Genomic DNA, 24,971 nt, shown 5'->3' with positions numbered 1-24,971 from the left:
CTTATAACTGGAAGTTTGTACCTTTGACCACCTCCCTCCAATTCCCCCTCCCTCCACCCTCTGCCTCTGGTAACCACAAATCTGATCTTTTTTCCATGAGTTTTTTTTTAAGATTCCATATGTGAGATCATACAGTATTTGTCTTTTTCTGTCTGCCTGATTTCACTTAGCATAATGCCTTCAAGGTCCATCCATGTTGTTGCAAATGGTAGAATTTCTTCATTTTTTATGGCTGTATAATATCACATTGTATATATCACAATATATATTTACCACAATTTCTTTATCTATTCATTCATCCATTGATGGACACTTAGGTTATTTCCATGTCATGGCTATTGTAAATAACACTGCAATGATCGGGGGGTACAGATATATTTTCAAGTTAGTGTTTTCTTTTCCTTTGTATATATTCCCAGAGATGAAATTGCTGGATCATATCAAACTAAAAAGCTTCTGTGCAGCAAAAGAAACCATAAACAAAGTGAAAAGACAACCTATGGAATAGAAAAAAAATTTCCAAACCATATATCTGATAAGGCTTTAATATCTAAAATATATAAAGAACTCATAAAACTCAATACAAAAAAAACAAATAACTCAATTAAAAAATGGGCACATTTCTCCAGAGAAGATATACAAAAGGCCAACAGGTACATGAAAAGGTGCTCAACATCACTAATCACTAGTGAAATGTAAATTAAAACCCCAATGAGAGATGTTTAAAAAAAAAAAAAAGGAGAACAAAAAAAATAAAACCCCAATGAGATACCACTTCACATCTATTAGAACGGGCATCATGAAAAAGACAAGAGGTAACAAATACTGGAGAGGGTGTGGAGAAAAGAGAACCCCTGTGCACTGTTGGTGGGAATGTAAATTGGTGCAGCCGCTATGGAGAACAGTATGGAGGATCCTCAAAAAGTTAAAAGTAGAACTACTATATGACCCCTTTTTTTTGGACACTGCTTGTGTTCACACTGAGTAAACTAAGCCATGACTAATTTTTTGCTAGTCTTCTATTTTATTTTTAGAGAAGAATACATGTCTTTTCTGTTTCTTCTATAGGAATAGTGAGAATTTAGCCACTTGAAATCTTGGAAGATTGTGTTAACAGACACATTATTAATGTGCTTCTAAAACAATAAAAGCTGTTGTGATAATCCTTGTGTCATATTTGATCTGGGACAACTCCATCTTAGTAAATTGATATGCAGGCAAGGTTTCTTAACTTGTTTGGTGCCAGTCTGAAAAAACTTGTGGGCCTTTCTCAAAATAAAAAGTTTTTAAGTTGTATAAAACAAAATATATAGAATTATAAAGGAAACCAATTACACTGAAATATGATTATCAGGTTATTTAAAAAGCAAAGATTTAATATAGTAATATATATCAATACACTACAGTTTATTACAAGACCTAGTCGTGAGTTTAATAACTATCATAATTTTGAAGCAGGGTTAAACACAAGCAATGTTTCAGGATATCTGGAAGAGTTAAAATATTTTATGAAAATATCTGTACTGTCTTGGTGACTTTGGTCACAGGGGCTGCAAATACTATGTGGCTTGTTGCCTATATTCATATTTGAAGAGAATGCTAAGTTTCAATCAGAGGTTATTAGAAATAAAGATGAAGTTTTTTTCCTGTCCAAGTGTATGAACTCGGGAGGGTTTGTGAAAACCCCTGTACGCATAGAGGAACGGTGTTTGGAGGTCTTTTTACTCCATTACATTTGGGGAGTATAATAGGGAGAATTAAATATTTAAATAAAAACCTTTGAAAAAGTCTAGAAGACCAAAATAATAGTCTTTTAAAATGGAGCATCATATTATGATTGAAATGAGAACTACAAAGGAATGTTAATACCTATTATTTTCTCTTACAGTGTTGAAAAGCAAAGAATTTTTAGAACCTTTTTATATATTTATAGGTGTGAAAGTTATTTGAAATAGAGGCTTTGGATATAATCCACATGATAATAAAGACTTCGGTGATAGGAAAAAAAACATATAGCAAAGAAGAGATGTTTCTTCTGTAAGAGGGTAAAAGTTATTTTTTCTTCTTGAATTTGTGTGTTTGTACTATTTTTAAAGTATTTATTTTTTGTAGTAATTAGGGAATCATGGCAACTGATGAAGATAACAAAAAACAAGTTCTTAAGGAGTATGGGCCAGCTGAAGAATTTATGAAAGATGAACAAAACCAGGTAAAAAGGAAAAATTACTGAGTACTATTAAAAATTAACTTACATCTATTAGTTTTGCAGTGAGGCATGTTTCATATGTCTTTGTCCAACATTATGTTGAATTTGGAAGAATATTAGGGTTTTCAGTTTTTTTTTTTACCTCTATTATTCAAGACTGACAAGAAGAATCATATTTCTTTTCTTTCTCTTACACAGCTTACAATGTTAGCTGCTTTTTCACTTCCTCTCTCATTTCTTTGATTTGCACCTAGAAGTTAAGAGCTTCGTTAGCAATTATCCAATTAGACCTAAGAGGGAATGGAGGCTCAGGTAGTTAAACCGCTTACTCAAGGCCATCTGTCTGGCATGTCAAGGCAGCTATACTGTGGGAATCACAGAAAAAAAATTTTTTTAATTGCCCCAGAGTAACATATGTCCACAGTTATTGTGCAACTTAAAAGTCATATTGGAGTCACAAATAGTTAGGAAGGAATTGACAGAGCATTGAACTAAGATCCAGAAGATAGGGGTATCAATCCTTGCTCTACTATAAACATTTCTGTGACTTTGGTTTAGTGTGAAAGGTGGTTTCCTTTTTTGTATAATGGAGATAATAATCCTTGGCAGTGGTAAGAAAGTCAACAGGTGATGATGTAAAACATTTGACAAAGGTATTATTCACATGATCATATTTATTCTGAGACTGTCTAATGTCTTTCTTTGCCATGTTCAAAGTGAGAGAAATTTTGCTTCTTTAATTAATTAGAAAAATGAGGTCGGGGCTGGGACTTCCCTGGTGGTCTAGTGGGTAAGACCGTACGCTCCCAATGCAGGGGACCCGGGTTCCATCCCTGGTCGGGGAATTAGCTCCCACGTGTATGCACAACTAACAAATCCACATGCCACAACTAAGAAGCCCACATGCCGCAACTAAAGATCCCACATGCTGCAACAAAGATCCTGAATGCCACAACTAAGACCTTGTGCAGCCAAAATAAATAAATATTAAGAAAAGAAAAGAAAAATGAGGTCAGGACTGTTTAAATTTTGGGTGTTATTTTATTTCCTTTTTATTTTTAGAAATTAATTAGTGAAATTGAAAAGGAAAATATTCAGTTAAAGGAGGAGATCCAAAAGCTTGAAGCTGAGTTGCAAACGACAACCAGGAACTCCCAGGTACTTCTTTAATTATTTTATGTATCTCATTTTTCACAGACCCCCTTTTTCAGGAAAAGCAATTTATCGATACAGAATTCATTTCTAAAACATTATGGTCATCCATGGCACCACTGTTTGCAACAGCCCCAAACTGAGAGCAGTAGGATGAATTAATAAATTAGGGTGTATTCACACAATGGACTACTACACAACAGTGAGAATGAACAGGCTACAACTGTATGCAATAACATCAATGAATTTCATAAACACAGTGCTGAGCCGGAAAAGGAGAAAGAGGGCACACCATATGCTTCCATTGAAATAGAGCATGAAAACACGATGTTAGAAGTTACTATGGTGGTTACTCTTAGAGGCAGGTAGGAACTGGAAGGGAACCCAAGAGGGCTTCTGGGGTGTTGGTCTTGTTCTGATTATTAATCTGGGTGCTGGTCACAGGTGTGTGATCACTGTAGAATTTCATCTTGCTGCATACTTATGCTAATACATGTTTTAATATTCATGTATATGTTAATCCAAAACTACCCCCAAATGATGGTCATTATCAATCACTTTTGGATCAAATTCTTGGTCTTCTCACCAAGTTCTTTTATTGTTTTCCTCATCCAAGTAATTTAAGTGAGTTTCACAGTTAAAAAAAAATTGGATGAGTATCTTCACCATTTAAATTCTTTCTTAATTTCTCCTGTGTTTGAGTTAGACATAGCTTTCACTCCTTTTTTCTTCATAACAACGCAGGTTGTTAAAAAAATACTTTAATCAATACTTTTAAAGTATTTTTTAAATACTTTAAAAAATATTTTAATCAATACTTTTAAAGTATTTTTTAAATACTTTAAAAAATACTTTAAACAATCCCCCATTTCAGAAACAAAAAGTAACAATGCTTTAAGCATTGTCACTTTTTGTTTCTGAAATGGGGGATAGGATGTTGAATATCAGGAAGTGAAGTTTCCGGTGTTTGTGAGATTTAGAGAAGTCTCTGTTAAGATTCTGGATACTTCTCAGGCTGGAGCCAGAATCATTTAGTCCTACAACTCAAAGGGACTTGGGAACCCATCCAGCTCAGTTGATTCACTTCACAGAGGACTGAAACTGGGGTCTAGAGAGCATAAGTGAATTGCTCCCTGCCACGGTCTACTCAGGACTAGAAGCAGGCATTCTCACTCTCACTCTGGAAAGCTCTTGACTTCTCAGGGTATACTGGATGTTTCTACATTACTGGGAAACACTCTGCCTTTTCTCAAGACACTGCAGATCATTTTGAAATCAGAGTTATGGTAATCAGAAATTCTACCAAAGTTACATGTAGAATAAATGTCAGATTAGATCAAATGACTCACTTGATATTTCTAATCTCTTTGCAATAAAACATTTTCTTGCAACATGTAAAATAACCATGGGAAATAGAAATGCAAACACTCGATTCATTTGTGCATTTATGTGTGGTTGTACTGACTGTTCATCCCAGTGATTTTAAGCAGCTAAGTATAACCCCTTAACTTTATCCTCCAGATTACAGATCTTGCTGGTAGTGTCCCTTCACATTTTTATAAACCTAAGTTGGGGTAATGGTTAAAAAGTTGATGGGCAGGTGTTGAGGAAGGGGGAATTTAAATTTGATAAATTTTAAGTCATTGAATTCAGGAGTCTTTCTTTTTGGATGAAGTTATCTGAGTTTGCCATCAAAATAACCATATACACCTGACTATTTCATACCTCTTTGTAGTGAGGCTAAATATACTGTGCAATGATTTCTTTGTGAGATAGCCTATTATTGTCACAGTTGTTTAAAGGGTATTTTTCTACAGGAATGATGTAGGCTTTAGACTCAAACACTACACAATATTGACCAGTTTAAACACTTAGAAAAAGTGAGAGATTATATATTTAAAATTTCATCTGTGAAATAATATTAAAGTATCAGCATCTGACTACATTACTGAGTACTTCCCTGGGAAGAAGCAATTACTAAAGATATTAAATAAGACCACGCTCAGTATTCCGTGGGGCTCTGAAGTCAGTGGAGAGTGAATTATTGGATGATCAAATCGCATTATCATTGGAAGGACTTAGGTTATTTCTTGTCTTGATTTTAATCAAACATTTCTGTTTGAATTAGATTAACGAGGATATTCCCGAAACAAAGATAAAGTTCACAGCTGTAGAGAATCCTGAGAGTGACAGCCAGTTTTCAAATATCTCCTATTCGTGTCAAATGAGCTCAAAAGTCCCTTATGAGCTACAAAAAGGACAAGCACTTATCACCTTTGAAAAAGAAGAAGGTATGACTCATGTTCAAAAATTTGACCATGTTACCTTTGGAAAGCACTGGGACTTTCAAAGAGTTTTTGAAGATATTTGGCCATTGCTTTACAATTTTTACATTTATCATTTCATCTCATCCTTATAGTGACACCCTGAGGTAGGTATGATTATCCCCATTTTACAGATGAGAAAACTGACTCTGAGACGTTGAGTGACTTGAACATGATCACTCATTCAGGAAGTGACAACGCTGGGACTCAAGCCCAGGTGTTGTGATGTCCAATACCAATGCCTTTCTACTGCAACTGCTACCTGCAAATGATAATACTAGTGATAATGTTTCAAGGTTGTAAAGCTCTACATCATTCTCGGAGAGTTATCACAGACATTATCTCATTGTATACTCACATGAATCCATGAAAGAAATAAGATAGAGAGTTACTATTTACATTTTATAACTAAGAAAACAGATTCTCAGGTGTTTAAGTGATTTACCTAAGTGCACAAGACCTGTGAATGGCAAAAGCCCTGGAGTCAGAGATTTGGGGGTGGGACCTGATGTTTGCCAAGTCCGTCGTGGTGTGGGACCCTCTTGAGATCTGGGGGCACCTTAATGAGGAGAATCTGGCTTTGAGTGCCAGCTGTGCCCCTTTCTAGAAGTGTAATTTGGTTGGGTTCTTTATAAATCTCAATTTTTTTATGACGGGTTTTGTGGCAGTACCTACCTCAGGGGGTTGCTTTGAGTATTAAATGAGAAATGTTGAAAAATACTTAGCACAGTGTCTGATATGTAATAAACACTTAATAAATGTTAGCTGTCATTATTGCTACATGTTAGGAATTTTTCAGCTAAAGAAACAGAAGCTTACCTAAGATAAGGAAATTGCTCAAGGTCCATACAGGTGATAAATTGCAGAGCTGAGAGCCAAACTTCAAGTACGCTTGTACTTTCTACTGGACCAACATTCCTCTGAGCAGGCCACCATCTGCGCTTTTTGTTCTCATATTTTCCAAGTTAGATTAAGTTATGGGTGGGGTCAAATGGTCTTCACAAGCCCTTCCACTGTTCAGATTCTGGGAATCTATGATTATAACTCATGTCTCCTTTACGCCTGGTTTGTTACTATAGCCTGAAAATAAATAGAAAGACATTCTGGCAGGTCACTGTATGCACATATGCTTTGTCCACCCTGGGTCCGCCCCTGCAGCTGAGGGTGAAGGGGGAGGCCAAGAGCCCTGATGGCAGTTGGCAGTTGGCAGTGGTAATTGGGATATAACTGAAGGATGGAAGTGAGGATTTGGGAAGCAAGGATTCTGCATAGGAATTACCTGGGGATGCTGGGAACAGGATTTTCTTCAGAAACAGCTGCATCACTGCTTCCAACCTTGGCATGGCTCTGAGGTCATGCTCTTCTGGACAACTTTGGGTTTCTACACAATTAAACAGGAGTTGGCTTTTGACAGAGTCACAGAAGTTGAAACACAAGTAGGCCCTCTCAGCTGTGTCAGATCACCAGATGTTGGAGGTTTGGGGGGTGGGGGAAGGGTGGGGATTGGGAGGGAAAGATCATCATCTCAGTATTACTTACAGTTGATAATCTCTGTTATTGTTGCCTGTTGTCAATAACAACAACAAAAAGCTGTAATTCAAGTTATAGAGCCATATCATGGTACAATGAGTCTGAATTCCCACATGACAACGCCCTGTTTTCTAGCCTTGTTTCTCTCTTCCTCCAGCTGTGGTGTGCTGTCTTGTTATAAACACATGTGAGGTTTATAAGACCGGGACTAATTTGTCTCTAGTCTTTATGACATATTAGAGTAAGCAGCTCCAAATATCAACAACTGAAGGGTTATAAACTCTTATGTCACACAATTAAAAATAAACACATACCCACATGCATTTTATTTTGGTTTTTTAGTATTCTTATTTATTTATTTATTTATTTTTGGCCGCATCTTAGTTCCCCAACCAGGGATTGAAACCCAGGCCCACAGCAGTGAAAGCACCGAGTCCTAACCACTGGACCACTAGGGAATTCCCCGCACATTCATTTTAAACTGTCATATAGTTGCTATTGGATTTCTAATGATTTTTGGCATAATTATATTACTAAGCCTTTCCCATTTGCATGGCTAAATTAGACTAGATAGTTTTGTGATCAGTATATCAAGACTATCGACTTTTTAATGAATGATCTCAAGAGCATTTTAAGGAAAGTAGAATTCTTCATTAAATATGACCAAAAAAAAAAAAAGACTCACTCTTTGGTATTCAAGTCTTTGTGGTCTTTAATATGTAATCCTGGGGAAAGACAGAGACAAGAACAAATATTTATTTCTTTGTTGCTTGTAACATACTAAGGAGCAGTGACAAATGATAAATAAGATTGTCAGAATGATACTGACCTAAAAAGTTTTCCCAGCTTACTCAACATGGAAGAAATTTCTGGCTGAGCTTTAATGTACTAAGGGAATTCTCTGATAATTCTGTCAACAGTGGAAAGGAAGGGTGTGTGGCTGTACTGAAGTAATATATGAATTTCTGAAGGATCATCAGGCTTATCTCCTAAGAGATGAATCTAGAACTTATTGAGAATTTCTACATTGTAATTTTTTGCTGATGTATTTTGACATTAATATATCCTACTATGGTGGCAAGACCATCATCACTTAGAAATCCTAAGAAAAATGTAAAAATTAGATCCCTTAAAATTAAAGAAAATTTAAAATATTCAGGATTATTTGTTGTTAAACCAAACATGTAAAAATGTATTGAAATATTGGAAATTAATACTTCCCAAATTATTTTTCAGTTGCCCAAAATGTGATCAGAATGGGGCACCATCATGTGCAGATACAGGATGTAAATGTGCAGGTTATGGCCAGCCCGGTTCCATTAAACTCAGGAATCAGATTCCAGGTAACATGATGATTAAAGCGTTTCAGAATTCTGTTAAACACGGACACTTTTCTCATCCATATTTCTGAACGTGAACCGATTTCCCAGGTTCACGTAGAAGTGTCTAAAATGAAGATCCACGTTACTGACATTCCTGATGAACTGCCTGAAAGTCAGATGAGAGACAAGCTAGAACTGAGTTTTTGTAAGTCCCGCAACGGAGGCGGAGAAGTGGACAGCGTGGAGTACGACAAGCAGTCCCGGAGCGCCGTCGTCACGTTTGTGGAAAGTGGAGGTATTCCCGCAGAGAGTTAGACTGTATTCTAGAGTTTAAATTACGTTCTGCCATGTCTGAAAGTATCCCTTTCTACTGCTTTTATCTTTTTTTTTTTTTTTTTTTTTTTTGCGGTACGCTGGCCTCTCACCGTTTTGGCCTCTCCCGTTGCGGAGCACAGGCTCCGGACGCGCAGGCTCAGCGGCCATGGCTCACGGGCCCAGCCGCTCCGCAGCACGTGGGATCTTCCCGGACCGGGGCACGAACCCGTGTCCCCTGCATCGGCAGGCAGACTCTCAACCACTGCACCACCAGGGAAGCCCGCTTTCTACTGCTTTTATTTGGAATTTATTAGACAGCATAATAACAGGGGATTTTTTTCTTTAACCTTATGAAATGGTAGAGTCCTCAAAATGATTTCCCTGAGTGCTACTGAGAATGATAGGATTACAGATAACAAGTACCTACATCTTAGTGCATTCCTATCACGTGCCAGGCATGGAGTCTGGTGTTTTATATATATATCTGCTCAGATCCATAGCACAGCTCTGGATGTAGGTGTTATACTCATTTTATTGATGAGGAGACTAAGGCGTACTCAAGGTAAGCAGCTTACCCAAGATCTCACAATGGGTGTGTGGCAGAGAAACATTCTGAAAAGATATATATATAAAACTGTCTCTTTATCTCACTTATTATGATTGACAAGGATCTCAGGTGGAGGTAATTGATTCCAGGAAGAAAAGGGGGTAATAGAACAGCTGTTCCTTTTTTAGGTAGAAATGGACTTTTACCAAATCATCTTAGGGAGGTTTATATTCTTATAATGAAAAATAGAAGATTCTCCAAGTTCTTTTGTTAATATGTTCAAATGATTCTCAATGTAAAAATCTCTTCCTCTAGTTAATCTAGTTCTTAGGGCTTCTCCTGGGTTTACACATATGATAGAAATCCAAATATACAATTAAAAACCGTTGACTGATTTAAGTTTTTTCATAATAAAGTAATGCATGCTTTTTAAAGAAAATGGAAATAATAGAGAACAAGATTAATTTAATAAATATTGAGACATTTCCTTAAATTTCCAAACTTCCCTTTCTCCTGCTATGTAGCTAGTTATGGTTAGGTGAATGTCTTTCCAGATCCTTCTGGAATTGCTGGATAATATGGTAATTCTATGTTTAATGCTTGAGGAACCGCCATACTGTTTTCCACAGTGGCTACACCTTTACATTCCTACCAGCAATGTACCAGGGTTCCAGTTTCTCCACATCCTTGCCAGCAAGGATCTACACTCTTAGCCACTGTACTATATTGCTGATTCAAGGTGGACTGGTGAGAGGAGAAAAAAAGTGATTGGATATTCTTAAGAACTGTTTCTGTTAAACTCTATGCAATCTTGACACATTACCTTTTTTCCCTCTAGGAGAGAAAAGCTGCTAAAAATAAATCAGGTTATTTTTTGTGTTGGAGGAAATTGATGAATTTTTGTTATTTGCCTTCATTTTTTTTAGATGACATTCAGCACCCCTCCACCTTTGATTAACATCATTATACAGGTTTATTGAATGTCATGTATTAGTTACAGGACAATTAAGTAATTATATATATAATAGTAATATAGTAATTTGCTATAAGTATGTATGTGTATATATATATATATATATATGCACAGAAAGAGAGAGAGAAAGAGGGTATTCTAATCGTAATTTGCACGTGTACTTCTTGAGAGACTGGGAAACACTGGGTTTTGTTAGGATGGCTGGGTTATTTTTTGCAATAATTTTTTGCTGGGTTATTTATTTATCACATTTTATGTAGCTCAAGGTAGGTCTATCTGAGGACATCGCAGCTCACTGTGCATTGATTGACTGATAGTTTAAGACAGATGGAGCTATTTAAATCTCATTATCATTTGGTCTTATGTTTTTTAAAATTATGTACTGTGAATTTTTTAAAGTGGACTGTAGAGTTTCTTAAAAATTAATCCCTCAAGCCACTGTTTACTCTGACATTCTGTTTGAAGGAGGTTTTAACTTTGGTTAAAAATGTTTGATATAAAGGAGAAAATAATTTTTTTAAATTTACTTCTAGTTGCTGACAAGATTTTGAAAATAAAAGACTATCCTCTTTATATAAATCAAAACTGCCAGAGAGTTACTGTTTCTCCGTACACAGAAACATACCTGAAAAAGTTTCAGGTAAAGTCCACAAAAAATAAAAAGTTGTGATTCTGTTTCCGTTTGAATCTTATTAATGAACCTAGCCTGCCATCCTGAAAGCTAGAACTCATGCCTAACTCTTGGTTTCGCTTCCCCTCCAGCATTCATGTCGTTATTGATCTTGTCACTTCCACCTCTCACTACCTCTCTAACTGGTCTCTCTGTCCGTAGAGTTGCCCTTCTTTCCTTTATTTGTCACAATGCCACCAGAGTTATCTTCCTGAAACTCAGATCCGACTCTGATATTCTCTTGCTTGAAAATCTTCCTGAGGCTCATTGTCTCTCTCAAGATAACATCCAAAATATTAAGCAGAGCTTATAAATGTAGTTTTGTAATTCAAAGCGCTTAGAAAATTTTCTATTTATCTTTTTATTTTGCTTCTTAGGTGTTTTCAGGAGTATCTAAGAAGACAGTGCTTCTGAGTGGACTGGAAGACCTTCAGATAGTAGATGAAGAAACTGTGGAGGATTTTATTAACATTCACTTTCAACGGGAGAAAAATGGAGGTGGAGAAGTTGAGGTAGTCAAGTGTTCCCTTGGGCAACCTTACATAGCATACTTTGAAGAATAGACTCATGGAGTCCTATGAAAATTAGAGCTTTTGAACCCAAATCACTGTTAATGCTTGACAAAAATGAATATCCTTTTCCTTAAAAAAATGAAAAATTTAATTCTTTAGTGTTTGTTTATTCTTAGATACAAAATATATTTCTGTTTTTGAATTCTTTGTTTCCACCTGTGCTGAATGTTTACAAATGCAATAACTATGTTAAAACAGTTTTGTTCATAAATTTTGTGGCTGGGTGCCACGCCAATTGAAATGAACCATAAGTGATCCAGTTGTCCGCCTGCCATGTTGGCTCATTCTGTCATGGTCTGAGCCAACAGCAGAATTAAATTCATATTAAAATGCTGGCAGAAATGAAATGCCTTTAGAAAAGATTCTAAACCTAGACCTATCCAATGCTGCCTGCCATCTAAAATAAAGGGAAAAACTAAAAAGAAAAAAGGCTTGGTTTTGCTTCTGATATTTTATTTTTAGGTTTTCAAGTTGATATACCACCATCAGAAATACTCATTACTCTCATATTTCTCTTTGGAATAAGAAATGTTGCCTATGGGGCTTCCCTGGTGGCACAGTGGTTGGGAATCCGCCTGCCGGTGCAGGGGACACGGGTTTGAGCCCTGGGCCAGGAGGATCCCACATGCCGCGGAGCAGCTGGGCCCGTGCTCCACAAGTACTGAGCCTGCGCTCTTCAGCCTGCGAGCCACATCTGCTGAAGCCCACCGCACGCCTAGAGCCTATGCTCCTCAACAAAGACAAGCCACCGCAATGCAAAGCCTGTGCACTGCAATGAAGAGTAGCTCCCGCTCGCCGCATCTAGAGAAAGCCTGCGTGCAGCAACGAAGACCCAACGCAGCCAAAAATAATAAATTAATTTAAAAAATATATTAAGAAGAAAAATTTAAAGAACCTCATTTAATTTCGATTGGTACAGTCTCACTAGCACAGAGGGTATTATATTTAGTCTATGGTAGACTGCCAATTAGAAATAATTTTTTCCTAATATTTAGTACAAAGTTGGAAGCAGTCACTTTTGTTCCTTTTGGGGGCCTTCCTCAGGCAGTAAAATAGATAATTTCATGTGATCTTAAATTTTCACAATGGTTTTGATAAACGTTACTTATCCTAGAAAATTATGCTTTTTCTTTGTGTTCCTGTCACCATTCCACCTCTGTGTTATCTGACTAAAATTCAGAAATCAAGCACTGGCTCTCCTGCTTATTTCCAGAGTTTTACAGATTTTACAGGAGGAAAGTTTTCTTTAAAATATACCAAAAGATACTGTATTGACTATTTAACATATTGCATGTTACGGTAGGAAGCCTTCAACTATGTGTCCAGGATAAGCTATCTCCACTTACTAATGTGTGAAAAGACTTTGTCACCATATAAGTCAGGAAAGACAGATAATGTGGAATTACAAGTCCCTTTTGCTGTTTGTAGATTTATCAGGAGAGGCTGGGCTATGCTGTGATAGCACAACCTCCCAAATCTTGGAGACCTAGTAAAATAAAAGTTTAATTCTTGCTCATGCTGAATGTCCAACAAAAGTTGGTCAGGGACTCTGTCTTAATCACTTCAGGCCCCATCTTGAGACATGCTTCCAGAATCATGCAGGTGGGGAAAAGTAAAATCTGGAGAGTCTTGGCACCAGCAATTAAATGCTGTGACCCAGAAGTGACTTGTGCCATTTCCTCTCACATCTCATTGGCCAGGAATAGTCATATGGCCTCACTGAAACAGAAGGGGTCTAGGAAATTCCCTGGCGGTCCAGTGGTTAGGACTCCTCGCTTCCCCAGCAGGGAGCATGGGTCCAGTCTCGGGTCGGGGAATGAAGATCCCACATGCCATGCGGTGTGTCAAAACAAAAGAAAAGAAAGAAAATATAAGGGGGCTAGAAAATTCTGTCTTGTAAAAATGAGAACTAGATATAGTTGAGCCAGAATAATAAAGAATAATAAGCATAGTATGTCCTGTCCTACTGGTCATAAATATGTTTTTTTTTTACCATCTTTATTGGAGTACAATTGCTTTACAATGGTGTGTTAGTTTCTGCTGTATAACAAAGTGAATCAGTGAATCAGCGATGTGTATACATATGTCACCATATCCCCTCCCTCTTGCATCTCCCTCCCATCCTCCATATCCCACCCCTCTATGGGGACACAAAGCATTGAGCTGATCTCCCTGTGCTATGCAGCTGCTTCCCACTAGCTAGCTATTTTACATTTGGTAGTGTATATATGTCAGTGTTACTCTCTCACTTCATCCCAGCTTACCCTTCCCCGTCCCCATGTCCTCAAGTCCATTTTCTACGTCTGCGTCTTTATTCTTGTCCTGCCCCTAGGTTCTTCATAACCTTTTTTTTTTTTTGATTCCATTTATATGTTTTGGCATACGGTATTTCTTTTTCTCTTTCTGACTTACTTCACTCTGTATGAGAGTCTATAAGCCCATCCACCTCACTACAAATAACTCAATTTCATTTCTTTTTATGGCTGAGTAATATTCCACTGTATATATGTACCACATCGTTTTTTTTTTTACCATCTTTATTGGAGTATAATTGCTTTACAATGGTGTTAGTTTCTGCTGTATAACAAAGTGAATCAGCTATACATATACATATATCCCCATGTCTCCTCCCTCTTGCGTCTCCCTCCCACCTTCCCTATCCCACGCCTCTAGGTGGACAAAGCAACAAGCTGATCTCCCTGTGCTATGCGGCTGCTTTCCACTAGCTGTTTAACATTTGGTAGTGTACATATGTCCATGCTACTCTCTCACTTCGTCCCAGCTTACCCCTCCCCCTCCCCATGTCCTCAGGTCCATTCTCTACATCTGTGTCTTTATTCCTGTCCTGCCCCTAGGTTCTTCATAACCATTTTTTTTTAGATTCCATATATATGTGTTAGCATACGGTATTTGTTTTTCTCTTTCTGACTTACTTCACTCTATATGAGAGTCTATAAGCCCATCCACCTCACAACAAATAACTAAAGTTTGTTTCTTTTTATGGCTGAGTAATATTCCATTGTATATATGTGCCACATCTTCTTTATCCTTCATCTGTTGATGGACACTTACGTTGCTTCCGTGTCCTGGCTATTGTAAATAGAGCTGCAGTGAACATTGTGGTACATGACTCTTTTTGAATTATGGTTTTCTCAGGGTATATGCCCAGTAGTGGGATTGCTGGGTCATATGGTAGTTCTATTTTTAGTTTTTTAAGGAACTTCCATACTGTTCCCCATAGTGGCTGTATCAATTTACATTCCCACCAACATTATAGGAGGGTTCCCTTTTCTCCACACCCTCTCCAGCATTTATTGTTTCTAGATTTCTTGATGATGGCCATTCTGACTGGTGTGTGGTGATACCTCATTGTAGTTTTGATTTGCATTTCTCTAATGATTAGTGATACTGAGCAGACTTTCATGTGTTTGTTGGCAGTCTGTATATCTTCTTTGGAGAAATGTCTATTTAGGTCTTCTGCCCATTTTTGGATTGTATTTTTTGTTTTTTTGATATTGAGCTGCATGAGCTGCTCATATATTTTGGAGATTAATCCTTTGTCAGTTGCTTCATTTGCAAATATTTTCTCCCGTTCTGAGGGTTGTCTTTTCATCTTGTTTATAGTTTCCTTTGCTATGCAAAATCTTTTGACTTTCATTATGTCCCATTTGTTTATTTTTGTTTATATGTCCATTTCTCTATTAGGTGGGTCAAAAAGGATCTTGCTGTGATTTATGTCGTAGAATTTCTTGTTCTAGTTCTGTGAAAAATACCATTGGTAGTTTGATAGGGATTGCACTGAATCTATAGATTGCTTTGAGTAGTACAGTCATTTTCACAGTGTTGATTTTTCCAATCCAAGAACATGTTATATCTCTCCATCTGTTTGTATCATCTTTAATTTCTTTCATCAGTGTCTTTCAGATTTTTCATTATTAGCATATAGGAATGCAAGAGATTTCTGTGCATTAATTGTGTATCCTGCTACTTTACCAAATTCATTGATTAGCTCTAGTAGTTTTCTGGTACCATCTTTAGGATTCTCTATGTATTATATCATGTCATCTGCAAACAGTGACAGCTTTACTTCTTTTCCGATTTGGATTCCTTTTATTTCTTTTTCTTCTCTAATTGCTGTGGCTAAAACTTCCAAAAGTATGTTGAATAATAGTGGTGAGGGTGGACAACTTTGTCTTGTTCCTGATCTTAGTGGAAATGTTTTCAGTTTTTCAACATTGAGAATGATGTTGGCTGTGGGTTTGCCATATATGGCCTTTATTATGCTGAGGTAAGTTCCCTCTATGGCTACTTTCTGGAGGGTTTTTATTATAAATGGGTGTTGAATTTTGTCAAAAGCTTATTCTTCATCTATTGAGATGATCATATGGTTTTTCTCCAGTTTTTCAATATGGTTTATTACGTTGATTGATTTGCATATATTGAAGAATCCTTGCATTCCTGGGATAAACCCCACTTGATCATGGTGTATGACCCTTTTCATGTGCTGTTGGATTCTGTTTGCTAGTATTTTGTTGAGGATTTTTGCATCTATGTTCATTAGTGATATTGGCCTGTAGTTTTCTTTTTTTGTGACATCTTGTCTGGTTTTGGTATCAGGGTGATGGTGTCCTCGTAGAATGAGTTTGGGAGTGTTCCTCCCTCTGCTATATTTTGGAAGAGTTTGAGGATAGGTGTTAGCTCTTCTCTAAAAGTTTGATAGAATTCGCCTGGGAAGCCATCTGGTCCTGAACTTCTGTTTGTTGGAAGATTTTTAATTACAGTCTCAATTTCAGTGCTTGTGATTGGTCTGTTTATATTTTCTATTTCTTCCTGGTTCACTCTTGGAAGGTTGTGCTTTTCTAAGAATTTGTCCATTTCCTCCAGGTTGTCCATTTTATTGGCATATAGCTGCTTTCAGTGATGTCTCACGATCCCTTGTATTTCTGCAGTGTCAATTGTTACTTCTCCTTTTTCAATTCTAATTCTATTGATTTGAGTCTTCTCCCTTTTTTTCTTGATGAGTCTGGCTAATGGTTTATCAATTTTGTTTATCTTCTCAAAGAACCAGCTTTTAGTTTTATTGATCTTTGCTATCGTTTCCTTCATTTCTTTTTCATTTATTTCTGATCTGATCTTTGTGATTCCTTTCCTTCTGCTAACTTTGGGGTTTTTTTGTTCTTCTTTCTCTAATTGCCTTAGGTGTAAAGCCAGGTTGTTTTTTTGAGATGTTCCTTGTTTCTTGGGGTAGGATTGTATTGCTATAAACTTCCCACTTAGAACTGCTTTTGTTGCATCCCATAGGTTATGGGTCATCGTGTTTTCATTGTCATTTGTTTCGAGGTATTTTTTGATTACCTCTTTGATTTCTTCAGTTATCTCTTGGTTACTTAGTAGTGTATTGTTTAACCTCCCTGTGTTTTATTTTTTACAGATTTTTTCCTGTAATTGATATCTAGTCTGATAGTGTTGTGGTTGGAAAAGATACATGATACAATTTCAATTTTCATAAATTTACCAAGGCTTGATTTGTGATCCAAGATGTGATCTATCCTGGAGAATGTTCCATGAGCACTTGAGAAGGAAGTGTATTCTGTTGTTTTTGGATGGAATGACCTATAAATATCAATTAAGTCCATCTTGTTTAATGTATCATTTAAAGCTTGTGTTTCCTTATTTATTTTCATTTTGGATGATCTGTCCATTGGTAAAAGTGAGGTGTTAAAGTCTCCTACTATGATTGTGTTCCTGTGGATTTCCCCTTTTATGGTTGTTAGCATTTGCCTTATGTATTGAGGTGCTGCTCTGTTGGGTGCATAAATATTTACAATTGTTATATCTTCTTCTTGGACTGATCCCTTGATCATTATGTAGTGTCCTTCTTTGTCTCTTGTAATAGTGTTTATTTTTAAGTCCATTTTGCCTGATATGAGAATTGCTGCACCAGCTTTCTTTTGATTTCCATTTGCATGGAATACCTTTTTCCACCTCCTCACTTTCAGTCTGTATGTGTCCTTAGGTCTGAAGTGCGTCTCTTGTAGACAGCGTATATACGGGTCTTGTTTTTGTATACATTCAACCAATCTGTCTTTTGGTTGGAGCATTTAATCCATTTACGTTTAAGGTAGTTATCAATATATATGTTCCTATTACGATTTTCTTAATTGTCTTGGGTTTGTTATTGTAGGTCTTTTCCTTCTCCTGTGTTTCCTGCCTAGAGAAGTTCCTTTAGCATTTGTTGTAAAGCTCTTTTGGTGGTGCTGAATTCTCTTAGCTTTTGCTTGTCTGTAAAGGTTTTAATTTCTCCGTCGAATCTGAATGATATCCTTGCTGGCTAGGGTAACCTTGATTGTAGCTCTTCACCTTTCGTCACTTTAAATATGTCCTGCCACTCCCTTCTGGCTTGCAGAGTTTCTGCTGAACGATCAGCTGTTAACCTTATGGGGATTCCCTTGTATATTATTGGTTGCTTTTCCCTTACAGCTTTTAATATTTTTCCTTTGTATTTAATTTTTGACAGTTTGATTAATATCTGTCTTGGTGTGTTTCACCTTGGTTTTATCCTGTTTGGGACTCTCTGTGCTTCCTGGATTTGATTGACTATTTCCTTTCCCATATTAGGGAAGTTTTCAACTATAATCTCTTAAATATTTTTTCAGTCTTTTTTTTTCTCTTCTTCTTCTGGGACCGCTATAATTTGAATGTTGTTGCATTTAATGTTGTCCCAGAGGTCTCTGAGACTGGCCTCAATTCTTTTCATTCTTTTTTTTTTTTATTCTGTTCTTCAGTAATGATTTCCATTATTTTATCTTCCTGGTCTCTTATCCATTTTCTTCCTCAGTTATTCTGCTATTGATTCCTTCTAAGGAATTTTTAATTTCATTTATTGTGTTGTTCATCATTGTTTGTTTGCTCTTTAGTTCTTCTAGGTCCTTGTTAAACGTTTCTTGTATTTTCTTCATTCTATTTCCAAGATTTTGGATCATCTTTACTATCATTACTCTGAATTGTTTTTCAGGTAGGCTGCCTATTTCCTCTTCATTTGTTTGGTTTGGTGGGTTTTTACCTTGCTCCTTCATCTGCTGTGTATTTCTCTGTCTTCTCATTTTGCTTAACTTACTGTGTTTGGGGTCTCCTTTTCGCAGGCTGCTGGTTCGTAGTTCCCGTTGTTTTTGGTGTCTGCTCCCAGTGGGTAAGGTTGGTTCAGTGGGCTGCGTAGGCTTCCTGGTGGAGGGGACTGGTGCCTGTATTCTGGTGGATGAGACTGGATCTTGTCTTTCTGGTGGACAGGACCGCGTCTGGTCATGTGTTTTGGAGTGCCTGTGAACTTATGATTTTAGGCAGCCTCTCTGCTAATGGGTGGGGTTGTGTTCCTGTTTTGCTAGTTCTTTGACATACGGTGTCCAGCACTGTAGCTTGCTGGTTGTTGAGTGGAGCTGGGTCTTAGCATTGAGATGGAGATCTCTGTGAGAGCTTTCACCATTTGTTGTTACGCGGGGCTGGGAGGTCTCTGGTGGACCAGAGTCCTGAACTTGGCTCTCCCACCTCAGAGGCTCAGGCCTGACACCCGGCCGGAGCACCAAGACCCTGTCAGCTGCTCAGATCAGAAGAAAAGGGAGAAAAAGAGAGAAAGAAAGAAAGAGAAATAAAATAAAGTTATTAAACTAAAAAAGAAAAAAATTATTAAAAATTAAAAAATTTTAAAGTAATAAGATAAAGAAAGAAAGAAGAGAACAACCAAACCAAAAAACAAATCCACCAGCGATAACAAGCACTAAAAACTATACAAAAACAAAAAACAAAACTGGACAGACAGAACCCTAGGACAAATGGTAAAAGCAAAGCTATACAGACAAAATCACACAAGCATACACAAACACACTCACAAAAAGGGAAGAAGGAAAAAAATATATATTAAAAAAAAGGAAGAGAGCAACCAAATCAATAAACAAATCTACCAATGATAATAAGCTCTAAATACTAAACTAAAATAAACATAAAACCACAAACAAGTTAGATGCAGAAAGCTATCCCCAAGTCTACAGTTGGTTCCAGAGTCCACTGCCTCAATTTTGGGATGATTCGTTGTCTATTCAGGTATGCCACAGATGCAGGGTACATCAAGGTGATTGTGGAGATGTAATCCGCTGTTCCTGAGGCTGTTGGGAGAGATTTCCCTGTCTCTTTGTTCGCACAGATCCTGGGGTTCAGCTTTCGATTTGGCCCTGCCTCTGTGTGTAGGTCGCCTGAGGGTGTCTGTTCTCCACCCAGACACGATGGGGTTAAAGTAGCAGCTGATTCGGGGGCTCTGGCTCACTCAGGCTGGGGGGAGGGAGGGGTACAGAATGCGGGGCAATCCTGCGGTGGCAGAGGCCAGTGTGACGTGACAACAGTCTGAGGCATGCCGTGCATTCTCCCGGGGAAGTTGTCTCTGGATCACGGGACCCTGCCAGTGGCGGGCTACATAGGCTTCCGGGAGGTGAGGTGTGGTTAGTGACCTGTGCTTGCACACAGGCTTCTTGGCTGCAGCAGCAGCCTTAGCATTTCATGCCCATCTCTGGTGTCTACGCTGATAGCCGCCACTTGCACCCATCTCTGGAGCTCGTTTTAGGCAGTGCTCTGAATCCCCTCTCCTTGCGCATCCCGAAACAATGGTCTCTTGCCTCTTAGGCAATTTCAGAGTTTTTCCCGGACTCCCTCCCTGCTAGCTGTGGTGCACTAGCCCCCTTCAGGCTGTGTTCACGCAGTCAACCCTAGTCCTCTCCCTGGGATCTGACCTCCAAAGCCCAAGCCTCAGCTCCCAGCCCCCATCTTACCCGGCAGGTGAGCAGACAAGCCTCTCAGGCTGGTGAGTGCTGGTCGGCAGCAGTCCTCTTTGTGGGAATCTCTCTGCTTTGGTCTCTGCACCCCTGTTGGTGCGCTCTCCTCCATGGCTCTGAAACTTCCCCCCCACCCACCCCTTTCTCTGCCAGTGAAGGGGCTTCCTAGTGTGTGGAAACTTTTCCTCCTTCACAGCTCCCTCCCAGAGGGGCAGGTCCCATCCCTATTCTTTTGTCTCTGTTTTTCCTTTTCTCTTTTGCCCTACCCAGGTACGTGGGGAGTTTCTTGCCTTTTAGGAAGTCTGAGGTCTTCTGCCAGGGTTCAGTAGGTGTTCTGTAGGAGTTGTTCCGCATGTAGTGGTAATTTTTTTTAATTAATTTATTTTTATTTATTTATTATTTTTGGCTGTGTTGGGTCTTTGTTGCTACACGCGGGCTTTCTCTAGTTGCGGCGAGTGGGGGCTACTCTTCATTGTGGTGTGCGGGCTTTTCATTGTGGTGGCTTCTCTTGTTGTGGAGTACAGGCCCTAGAGCACCGGGGCATCAGTAGATGCAGCGCATGGGCTCTAGAGCGCAGGCTCAGTAGCACATGGGCTTAGTTGCTCTGTGGCATGTGGGATCTTCCCAGACCAGGGCTCAAATCCGTGTCCCTTGCATTGGCAGGCGGATTGTTAACCACTGCACCACCAGGGAAGCCCTGTAGTTGTATTTATTTATTTATTTATTTTTGCTGTACGCGGGCCTCTCACTGTTGTGGCTTCTCCCATTGCAGAGCACAGGCTCCGGACATGCAGGCTCAGTGGCCATGGCTCATGGGCCCAGCCGCTCTGTGGCATGTGGGATCTTCCCGGACCGGGACACGAATCCATGTCCCCTGCATCGGCAGGCGGACTCTCAACCACTGCACCACCAGGGAAGCCCTGTAGTTGTATTTTTTATGTATTTGTGGGAAGGAAGGTGATCTCTACGTCTTACTCCTCCCCCATCTTGAAGGTCCTTCCTGGTCATCAATATTTGGATTACTGTTCTTCGCACACAAAATACACTCACACTCACCCCATCCCCAAGGGAGAAAACCCCCAAATTTCACCCAATCATAACAACATACTCAAAGTGCAAGAACTCTATGTGATATGTGGAAGTTTCTGTATCAGGGCTGAATGTTACTTCTCTTTATCTAGAGACCCCCAATATGCAGTGGTGGGACCAGAACAAGATCACTGCAATCAACTCTCTCACATTTGAAAAAGGAAGCAATGGGAGACACATAGCAGTCACTAGGCCAAAGCCATTCTGAAATCCCATGGAGTTATTGGGTAGGCTGTGATTCCACTCTGGAAATTCTTCTCTTGCTCATTGTCCTCATAGCTCCTGGACATTCTTCATTTTCCATTATTTTCCTGGGCCATATCTAGAATGGAGATTCATAATATATTTTTCTTGGAGGCTGAAAAGTGTCCTCACTTGGCACACTCCCTATAATTAATGTTTGGGACCAAGTTTTTAAAGTTTTGAACAGTCATAGTCTCTTTACCTGGGCCAGTGGCAAGTTAGGTGGTGTAATTCAAAAACTTAACAGGCTTCTTATCTATTAAAATAGACTAAAGTCTGGTCAGCTTACATATGCCAATAGCCACACATACAGTTTTTTTTTTTTTCTAGACTTCTCTTTTTAGAGTAGATGTAATTCTCTGATTTCTTGGCCCCCTTCTCTCCCTGTCTTCACTTAATTTGAGTCTATCAGGACACTTAAAATTTCTTTTCCCTGAATTAGTCCAGTTGAAAGGGTTTATTGAATTCTGCAATGTTACTTGCTGTTTTTGCTCTGAGGGACCTTAGCTTGTTCAGAGATTTAAACCTTGATTTGATCATTGATTTGATCCTTGCTGTAAAGCAAAGTTCTAATCAGCCTTTTTTACTCAAAGGTGTTCTCAGTTTTATCATTTGAGAATGGAAAGTGTTGTTTACATCCAACACTGCAAGTTTCCATATTTCTGGACTTTATCTATTCCCTGTTATTCCTGCTTTCAAACTGGCCAAATTCTTTTATAAGCTCATTTCTTTCTTATATTACTTTGTTAAATGCACCAAGACATATGCTACTAATTTTGGTTTTCACACTTTTTTAAAAAAACCTACAAGCTAATTAGGTATATTATTTGCCTTCCAAGCTATCATGTGTGACAGTTTTACTGAATGTTTTTCCACTACATAATATGGATCAGCATCCTAATCTCTGATAACTATTTTATTTTATTTTTTTATTTTTTATTTTTGTGTTACGCGGGCCTCTCACTGCTGTGGCCTCTCCCGTTGTGGAGCACAGGCTCCAGACACGCAGGCCCAGCAGCCATGGCTCACGGGCCCAGCCACTCCGCGGCATGTGGGATCCTCCCGGACCGGGGCACGAACCCATGTCCCCTGCATCGGCAGGTGGACTCTCAACCACTGCGCCACCAGGGAAGCCCTCTGATAACTATTTTCTAATCACCTGCCATTTGGTCTCTGAGCCAAACCCTGTATTTTAGATTGTGTTGTGAATTTTTTCTTTCCTTTCCTTTCCTTTCCTTTTCTTTTCGCTACAACTATACTCCACTTCAGAATACCAATTTCTGTATCAGTTGGGATAGACTGATGCTGATGTGACAAATTATCTCTAAATTTCAGAGACCTAAAACAACAAAAGTTTACTCATTGCTCATTCTACATGTCCATGTTGGGTCAACGAAAGGAATGCTCATGGTAAACACTCAGTGAACTAGAGTAACAGCAGCCACCAATTTTATTGCTAGATGCCATGCCTGAGGAAAAGAATTTTGAAGGGTCTTGAACTGGCAATGAAATTCTTGGTCCAAAAATGTTCCTTCCATTCACAATTCAACCAGAACTAAATATACAGCTCCACCCAACTATAAAAGAACTTGGATGTTCAATCCTATCATATGCTTGGAAGGCAGAAAGCCAAAACTGTATAGTGAATAGCATCAATGATATCCTGTCGGTATTTGTAAAGAAAAAGATGCTTATTCTTGAAAAATACACAAAGTATATTGAAGATAATAAAAATCACCAAAAATTCTCCCCCACAGATAATGGTAAACATTTTTATGTCCTCCTTTCCAGTCTTTTTATTTTTTAATCATGTTACATTTCACCTTGTGAAAGTATCCCATGTTATTTTTTCCCTATTGTTGGACATTAAGATTGTTTCCAATTTTTTCATACTTATAAGTGCTAAGGTGTACATAAACCTTTATATATCTTGTTATACAGATCTTTTTTCTGCAGTTTTGACCTTATTTCAAGGTGATACTTACTAGTGTGACAGGTTGAAGGATATAAATTCTTTTAAGGATCTTGATACATATGGCTACAATTGCTTTCCAGAAAGGTAGGCATCAATCTGTACTTTTATAAATAGTGCAATAAAGGACTATTTCACTGCTCCCTTTCAGCATTGACTGCTACACCTTTAAAAAGAACTTTCTTTTTATCCTATTTTTAGAAATCTTCCCAATGAATGCCACATCTTATGAAAATAAGTGATTATCAAGATACAGGTGAAACATCTAGTAATAGGTTTTGTTTTTGTTTTTTCAGTATCACAAATTAAAAATATTCAGGAAAATGTTGACCAATTTAATTTTACTTAAGCTGTGAGACAGAAAAAAAGTATAGTGAGATAGGAGACCTTCTAATTGGGGCTGTGAGAGATTAAAATTTTTTCTTTTGGATGTAGTTTTAGTAATAAGTTGTGAGAATTATTTTGGCCACATTTGGACTCATGCTTCCTCAGAGACAGTTTGGCACTGGGGTGTGGGGTGGGGGGAGTTTTCCTCAAGCCTCTTAGGGTCCCTGTTTGGATCTGGAAATTAAACTGACAAAGACAGATTAATGGGAAAAAAGCATACACATTTATTTAATATAATTTTTTTGTGACATGGGAAGCTTCACAAGGAAATTAAGATGGGAAGAAATGGTTAAACCCGAGTGTTTCCATGCTAGGGTTGATGAAGAGTAATGTGGTAGAAAGTGGAAAATGATAGGACCTAGAGTATCAGCTAAGTGTAGTAAACTGAGGGAAACTTAGTAAGGCCTAGTCACTCAGATTCCTCTCTGTGTCCCTCTGTCTTTGGAAATAAGGATGTTCCTTTCCTGTGGGTATAGGGAGAGCACTTCTCACATGAGGGTTTTATGACCTGCTTCGGGGGGAAGGTCAGAAAGTCCTTCTAGTACATGCCATTTCCTTCAGTTTGAAATATTCAATATGCCAAGGAGCCATATTTTGGGGTAGCATGTCTTGAATGCTGTCAGCACATACAAGTTGGAATAGTTGGCACATACAAGGTTAAGGGTCACCCTGAGTCAGATTTGATCTCACAGATGAGTAGACCTGCATTGTCGACTCTAATATGAGATCTCTCATTATTCCCTGGAGAGGATCCCAGTTTGGATTATGGTGCTCATATCCATTTACAGTTAATCTTTATTTCCACCTCCAGCCCAAGGCATCACTTTTCTACTTTCACTCTTCACATATTTGT

At 38.3% G+C, this 24,971-nt stretch overlaps 1 protein-coding gene across 4 annotated transcripts in view; it reads left to right on the top strand.

The window, feature by feature from the left end:
* The window catches only part of NMI (N-myc and STAT interactor), a 68,765-nt gene that overhangs the window by 42,837 nt on the left and 957 nt on the right, over positions 1 to 24,971 (top strand). For 2 of the 4 annotated variants that reach the window (XM_082630292.1, XM_082630293.1), the window contains 7 exons: positions 2,113 to 2,209; positions 3,269 to 3,364; positions 5,487 to 5,649; positions 8,449 to 8,555; positions 8,643 to 8,829; positions 10,903 to 11,009; positions 11,417 to 11,551. In XM_082630292.1, the coding sequence (XP_082486418.1) occupies positions 2,126 to 2,209; positions 3,269 to 3,364; positions 5,487 to 5,649; positions 8,449 to 8,555; positions 8,643 to 8,829; positions 10,903 to 11,009; positions 11,417 to 11,551 (879 nt within the window). In that variant the 5' untranslated portion in view covers positions 2,113 to 2,125. Of the gene's footprint in view, positions 1 to 2,112; positions 2,210 to 3,268; positions 3,365 to 5,486; positions 5,650 to 8,448; positions 8,556 to 8,642; positions 8,830 to 10,902; positions 11,010 to 11,416; positions 13,074 to 21,608; positions 21,744 to 24,971 lie in introns of those variants that run through there. The other 2 variants (XM_082630294.1, XM_082630295.1) reach the window with 2 other exon arrangements.

This window comes from Mesoplodon mirus, assembly GCF_964341445.2.
Source record: "Mesoplodon mirus genome assembly, chromosome: 8".
Lineage (NCBI taxonomy): Eukaryota > Metazoa > Chordata > Mammalia > Artiodactyla > Ziphiidae > Mesoplodon > Mesoplodon mirus.
This window is presented reverse-complemented; position numbering and strand designations above follow the sequence as displayed.